The sequence below is a fragment of the Lineus longissimus genome, chromosome 10, assembly GCF_910592395.1.
Source record: "Lineus longissimus chromosome 10, tnLinLong1.2, whole genome shotgun sequence".
NCBI lineage: Eukaryota > Metazoa > Nemertea > Pilidiophora > Heteronemertea > Lineidae > Lineus > Lineus longissimus.
Genome location: NC_088317.1, coordinates 8,446,078 through 8,454,097, shown reverse-complemented (window position 1 = coordinate 8,454,097; position 8,020 = coordinate 8,446,078). Strand labels below are relative to the sequence as shown.

General features: G+C 41.8%; 1 protein-coding gene across 1 annotated transcript; it reads left to right on the top strand.

The window, feature by feature from the left end:
- The first annotated feature begins 629 nt into the window (after positions 1-629).
- Positions 630-3,101, top strand: LOC135494279 (uncharacterized). The gene has a single exon (XM_064782191.1). It carries the CDS (start codon positions 630-632, stop codon positions 3,099-3,101), a length of 2,472 nt encoding a protein of 823 aa, XP_064638261.1.
- Positions 3,102-8,020: the final 4,919 nt, after the last annotated feature.

Here is an 8,020-nt window from a genome sequence, read left to right as displayed (position 1 = left end):
AAGGAAAAAAGATTGGTATCCTGATAGGAAACAGACATGCCTACTTTCACCGGTCTTTGAGGGAAATTGCGGCCGAAGAGAAAACCGGACCTATTGCACGTCTGACCCCTCTTGGATGGACCTGTATTGGACCAGTGAGCAAAGAAGAATCAGAAGAATGGGACAGTTCTGCTACTCAGTATACTTACCACGCGACCATGGATGATCCTATCACGGAAGTGAAGACAATGGTGAAACAACTTTGGGAGTTGGATGCGATTGGTCTTGGGAGAGCTGAACATGGTCCAAAGGAGAACAACATGACGCCAGAAGAGAGACGAGCCCAGGAAACAGTCTTGAACTCAATGAAAATGGTGGGAGGCCGTTATGAAGTGGTGACACCGTGGAGATATGGTCAACCTAAGCTGCCACATAACTTACGAGCTGTGTCAAAACGCCAAGACAAGATGGAAATGAACCTACAGAAGAAAGATCCAAAGTTTTATGCCAAGTGTAAGGAGGTCATAGAACAGCAAGTCAGAAAGGGTTACTTACTACCCATATGACCTGTAGCAGAGGCCAAAGATGAATGATTCCACATCCCAGTTTTTCCTGTGAGAGATGACTCAAGAGCAACCACGAAAGTCCGAATGGTCCTCGACTGTGCTGCCAAATTTGATGGGACAAGCTTGAATAGCAACATTTTACCGGGACCTAAACTGCTCAATGATCTGGTGGAAGTACTCCTGAGATTTAGGCGATACCTTGTAGCTATTGTGGGAGATGTCTCTGAGATGTTTCTCCAAATTGGCCTTGACCCTGATAGCAGGCGATTTTATCGGATAGTTTGGGAACAGCAAGTTTTAGAGTATCAGAGGACAATCTTCGGAGACACATCATCACCATTTAAAGCCAACCTGGTTATAAGAGAGCACAGTCGTAAACTGAAGAATCAATATCCAGAGGCAGCTGACACAGTGGAGAATGCTTTGTATGTCGACGATGCCATTGATAGCCGATGTTCTACAGGAGAAGCAAAGAAAACCAGATCTGAGATGACAGAGATGTTGGACCGAGGAGGAATGAAGATGAGAAAATGGCTGTCAAATGATCCTGAGGTACTAGAGGACGTCCCACAAAGTGATAAAGCCACATTCTTGGATATAAATGGAAAGGAAACTTTGCCATGTCAGAAAGCCTTGGGTATACTGTGGTTAGCCGAAGAAGATGTCATCACTGTGAAGCCACGATTGAGGGAAGGAGAGTATCCAGCCACGAGGAGGGGTATGCTGAGATGCATAGCAGCCTTGTTTGATCCACTGGGATTGGTTGATCCGTTCAGAATTAGAGTCTGGATCCTCTTTCAAAGGACATGGATCCGAAAGGAAGATTGGGACAGCCCCCTGGAAGAAGACTTAGCCCTGGAGTGGTCGTTGTGGAAGAAAGTGTTGCCACATTTGGATAACATCCGAGTGAGCAGACATCTTGGTATGAACACAAGTTATCAAACTGAACTTCATGTGTTCAGCGATGCCTCAAAGGATGCCTTTTCTGCTGTCGTGTATGCCAGGACCCTGATGACGGACGGGAGGATACTGGTGAGACTGGTGATTGCCAAGACGAGACTGTCGCCACTGAAAGCCATCTCCATTGCCAGACTGGAGCTATGTGGGGCAGTCATTGGTACAAGATTGGTGAAGAAGGTTATCAAACCATTGGAGAGCGGTCGAGGAGCCAAGCAACTGATGGTGACATATTGGACAGATTCCATGAACGTCCTGTTTTGGATTTGTCGACCAGGAAAACAGTTTAAGCTCTATGTAGCCAACCGAGTAGGAGAGATACAGGAAAGGACCAGTACTGACCAATGGAGACATATACCAACCAAACTAAACCCAGCAGACATATCATCTAGAGGTATGGCAGTGGAGGAATTGGCTAGATCACAACTCTGGTGGGAGGGTCCAAGTTTCCTGAAGGAGTCCGAGAGCAACTGGCCAGAGAAAAATATAGCTGTACCAGATGAAACCACCGATATTGAGAAAACCTCAACATTTGCAGTACAGGAAGCCCAACCAGAACAAAATGAGACAATGATGTTCCACCTACATCCCAGTAGATGGAGTGACATGGGAAGACTAACAAGGAGAATAGGATTCGTGCGACGTATCATGATGTGGCTGCTAAAGCGACCCTTACCCCCGGGAGCCAAGACCTGGATAGATGAGTTGTCCCCCGAAGAGTACAGGCAGGCTGAGGATTGCCTTTCACGCCAAGTCCAGAAAGATGTATTTGACAGAGAGCTCAAAGATTTGATGGCAGGAAAAAGCTTACAGAAGACAAGCCACCTGATACCCCTGTCACCATACCTTGATAAGGAGAGGAGACTTCTTCGCATCAAGTCCCGTCTTGAAAGAATAGACTACATCTCAGAAGAAGAGAAATACCCCATCATCATGCCAAGAAAGCATCCAGTTTCTCAGTTGCTTGTCAAGAGAGCACATGATGCTGTGGGACACCCCGTAGGAAGAGATGCTACCATGGTCGAGTTGAGGAGGAAGTATTGGGTGATATGCACTAGAGAAGCTGTCCGCTCCTGGGAAATGATATGCAGTCGATGTGTATTGAAGACGATGTGTATTGTATCAAAACCAGCTAGTCAACAGATGGCCCCCATTCCTCAATTTAGATTTAGCCAACCAACCAGAGCCTTTGGAAAGTGTGGAATGGACTTCGCGGGTCCATTTCTAACCAAGCAGGGTCGAGGAAAAATCAGAAACACAAGATACTTGGCTGTTTTCACTTGTCTACAGACTAGAGCTGTTTATCTAGAACCTGTTTACCAGATGGATACTGACAGTTTCCTAATGGCTTTCGCCAGAATGACCAGCCGACGATCCGTCCCAGAGGAGGTGTTGACAGATAACGGAAGTAACTTTGTCGCTGGAGAGAGGGAGCTCAGAGAGTTAGTGAATGCCATCGATTGGACCAAGGTGCAACAGAAGACGGTGGGCTACCAAAATACCAGAGGCGTTACATGGCACTTCAACCCCCCAGGATCTCCACACTTCGGGGGCGTCTTTGAGATCACCCGAATTTTTCACGCAACTTTTGCTAAATAGAGCTAGTTCTAGTTTGTAATTCATTTTGATACTTCAGATTTGGGTAGTAGACTAAAATAACTTAGTCGTCAGTGTGGTTTTAAGCAGGAAAAACGTATTTGTTTTTCTTAAAGTGCCTTTTTTGGACGGGTGTGTGCGATTGTTTTGTTTTTATGTCACGTGACCTCGACCATGTCGACACAAAATTGAAATAAACCACCCTTTTCTGTCATTATTTAGGACGGATATTTCTCTAATAAAAATATCAATATAATTGGCCAATTTCTTAGGCATATGATGTAGCGAATTCCCATGAAGATTTAAATTTAATTTAACTTAATTTCAACCAATGGGATAGCAACCACCATCGGAAGATCGCGGAGAAATCGGTAAACTCAACGGAGTTAATTCAGAAAAATACCAAAAAAAATTGTTTGTTGGATATACAATAGTTACTTTCTTTATTTCTCTTCATTCATTATATACTCCCGCACACACGTGTATCTTAAGAGCCCCTCCTAAGAGGGGGGCTTAAAAGAGTACTAGTAATTTACTACAGGAGTGATATATTTCAGTTAATAGTGTTCACCTATTCTTATCTTTAATGTGTTCTTTTGGTGAACTATTGTGTATTCTAAACTGTCTTTTCATTTGATCAATGGGATCTTTGAAGGGCCATCTTCCGTTATTGTTAGTTGGAAGATTTGCCAAGATTGTTTAAAAATAGTTTGACAGGTTCTGTCAAGAGGAGGGGAATGTTGAGAAGCAGGGTGAAGACAAGACGTTTAGGTCATTATCTTATAACCAGGTGACAGCACCATACGGTGTCTGGGTATTATTACGGTGTCAACTTCTGTTTGAGGGTTTAATTTTATTGGTAAAAATACCTAACTACTTGTACATGTTTTTAGGGGAATTTTGAGTTGCTAAGAATTGTTAATTTCTGTTGAGATGATTTTGTGAATTTGCTGCGGTCCTCGCTCGGGACGACGGCGCGACGATCTTGAAGACCTCAAAATATTAAAGACGAAATCTAACTCGATTTATGAACTTTCCCGTCCTTTCTTAACAACAATGGTCACTCACAACGTCCATTTTGTCACTTAGTCCTCAATGATACAATGTAGTCACTTATTATGTGCATAGTTAGAAATGATATATTATTTTTACCCAAGATCTCATGAATTCACAATCTTGTGAACATTGTATAAGCCAAATGCCCGCCATTGTTGTCATTTTCAAATAGTCATAATATCAAATTTGCTCTTACTTGTTAGAAATGAATATGTATATGCAATTGTGTTCCTCTCCTTTAACATCAGTTGATTTTAATAAAGTTCACATCGTTCATATTGATATCCCATCTTAGCTCTTCTTCCTTGAATTCTTCACAATAAATGTACATTGACAAGAACAGCTTCGTGAACCGAAATGATTCTCCATTGATTTAAGTGCCAAAATTCACAACCTTGCTTGCATCGGAATGATCTCGCCAATGATAGCAAGCAACCTCTCTTGCATTGCCCTGAAACGAACATTTCCATGATCAGGACAACTCCCAGACTACAGCCTCTATATTGTAACTATTACCTGAAGGACACATTTTCCTACAACAGTGTTGACGATTCTGTCTTGGGCACGAGTCCTCCGTTTCAAAGAAAAGACAACACAATGAGATAGCCAGGGTGTCTTTCGACTGTCATCCTTCAACTGAGAATGTCTCCTATCCATGCGAATAACTTCTTCCCAGGAAATGACAATTATCACTTTTTAACTAATTGCATGTCACAACCTGTCCACTGCACTTGAAACCATTCTATCCAACCAACTTGAGACAATCTCCCCACAAACACTATCATTTATGTCACAACCTGCCCTCGAACTCCACACAAACAATGTCACAACCTGTGGTACATCAATATTATGTCCCCTATCAAAACCATTCCATCCCCCAACCTCAAATGAACTTTATTCATACATTGTGACAAAAAAATACAACCCCCCCCCCTCCAATCTACATCACAACGAGTCCAATCTATCTGATCAATTCACACAGACAACTACACATATCCAACGAACAACAACTACAATATACAACAAACTAAATAACGCAATATTTACAAATATTTTGTCTTTATTATGTATCATTAATAATCACCATTTACAATACTAGAGACATGCCAAACATTGATAGCAGAATACCACTACCAATATTATTTGCCACCTAAACATCACTATCAATACTATCAAACACATGTCTCACAATGCAGCGTCACGCATATTAGTACCAGAACTGCTCACAATTGCCTGAAATATGACCAGCTGCTCTGCACACCCGACAAAACGAATATGGAGGTGTATTCTTTGTTTAACAACAACTGCGACAACTAATTATCTTCTTGATGGTGTAAAAAAGTGAGAGAGACTCCTTTACTCGGGGTTTTGAAAGAGTTCACGACTGTGCACTATTATCCGTGTAACGGCCCGTAATGCTTTGCGGAGGAAGTTGCTAAATTCGTTCGACGACTCCATATTGAAAATTTCATCCGAGTCGTCACCACATGACGATTGTGTCGTGGTCGCGCAGGTGGCAGAGTGAATTGGCAAAACATAGTTTTCGGCAAAATAATATTATTTCGTTTCATTCTCATTTCATCGTATTGATATAAATCAGTGATTTGATTGGACCAATCCATTCCCAAGTGAATCACATCCGCCGAAGGGCTTGTTTGTAAAATGTGTGTTCAGCAAAGTTACTATTTTCAAAAAATCAACCATGCTTCCAGTCAGAGTAGTCCTAGTTACAATAAACAACGATGTATATATATTAAGCATAGTCTATATACTTGTAATTAATATCTGCCTAGGGTGACACAGACCGCATTGTTTAGAATTAGGCTTGTTTGTACACCTCTGGTTTTGTAATGATAACACAAAGCAGCAATGACCCATATCTTCTACTCAAAGGAGGTGTTAAACCCTGCTGCCCTCTGTTGGCATAGTAATGGGGAGGGCGGCTGATCTATGGAACAGCCTCTTTCATATTGTTGGGGGTTCAGGAATTAGGCTCACGCTTCGGTAGGGAACAATCGACGATCTTTGGGAAAGAATACATAAAAACCGAATCGGGATCAAGGGTTCCAGAAACGTAATGATTGAGCTATTTATAGGAGCCGAAAATACCCCGAGAGTACCTTGGTGAGAAACGTTTCTCTGAAAAATGTACTTTTAATAATGACATCAAATGCCGCATACAACATTCTCTACACTAAATACTGATCACCTGAACCAAGTTTCATACATATCAATGCTCTGTCAGTGTGGAAAATTCATAACTGCAAAATTATGATCCCAACTTTTTTGTGTATGTCTCTGCTTCGCTTACTTCTCATAGCCAAAGCTCTGAAATCACATGTTGCATAATCCAAAACTGCTGATGTCGTGATACTCAAGATACACCTCTTTCATACCCATGATTGGGTTGGCTGAATAATTCCATGGTTACCGGAATAATTATAAATCAAAAACATAGTCAGGGGCGACAATTAAACCGGGGCTACAATTACCCCATGTTACCTAACTTGAAAAAGGATATTGGCCATTGGATGACAGATCACTCATTAGAATTGCTAATGCGTTCGTTAATAGGCCGGCCTGACATTTATGACAAGAGAGTTGTGAACCAGGAAGACATACAGATACGAGTTGAATGAGATATTCACAGTTCACTTAACCTATTGTTTCCAGCGATGTTCGGCTTCCCCAGACCCAGTTCTAATGGTATAGTGACTCATCCACAGAGTTCAACTTTCTCATGTAGGATAATTATAACCCCTGACCTAGACCCTCGATCAAGGGATCGAGTGACTATAAACATACTTCCTGGATGTTCTATAGTTCTAGTGTAGTTCAAAAATTCGCCACCAGGGGTGCTCTTTGAGGGAAATTTGGTCATGGGTCTGTTTGTATTTTATTGCAAAGTAGTTTGGGTGATTGCTAGTAGGTGACGTCTGTGTCTGGGGTTCTATTCTTCGGTGCTTAACAAAGCGTCCTCTCTATGGAGCATTACTATAGTCAACAAATGGCACAGGTCGGAGTTTTTAGTTTGTTTTCTTGACAACAAGTGCAATTCACATTGCTCTACTGGTAGTGTAATGAAAACCAACTACGAAAAATACTTTTACACGAATTATGTTTTCTTCTCATTGTGGTACAAGCTTCAAAATCAAAATCAAGGGCCACGTCACACGCATGTAGAAGAAATGTCAATAACAATACCAAAAGCCCTGGCCTTTTAGTTAGTCCCGCGAATGCAAAATCAATCACTGTTGGAATACACCTGCATTCCGTCATGTCCATAGAGTGCACATTGTTTGCAGTGAGCAAGACTCACAAGGATCGACAAGGAATGATATGGACAAAAACATGCTGATTTTTTGGCAGGAAAAATCGGAGTTTCGGAGTTTTTAACTTTTGGGTGAAAAATCGTAGCAACTCCGCCAACATCAGAGGGGTTGGCGGCCCTGCATTGGCTCCGCTGAATGCTGCATATTTTGGTAACGCTGATGGGACATATGCTCTCGTTAAGATCCCCAATGTCATGTGACTACAAACGGTTGTCCTAACAGGCAGCGAGTCAACAATACAGTTCGTCACGTAGGTCTAATTGATATCAACTCGCCCTTATCATAAATTTGAATGGTAATTGTAGGCCTGTGATTAATCACTCAAAGTGAGCATTTATAGAGGGCGCGGCGACAGTCATGGCGGTTAACTTGAGTTCCGAGTGCTGTCATAAGTAGTTTTTTCTCAATATTGAGATAACTAGGGAGATATTGTGTTCGGTCATATTGAACTATAGTTGTGTGAGGACACTGATATTGTAAGATATCGGGGTAAAGACTAGTAAAAATTCCCTTCATGGATGTGTGGAAGGTTTC

Excerpts from the sequence above, each read along its gene's own strand:
- LOC135494279 (XM_064782191.1), top strand. The coding sequence starts at position 630 with ATGGTCCTCGACTGTGCTGCCAAATTTGATGGGACAAGCTTGAATAGC.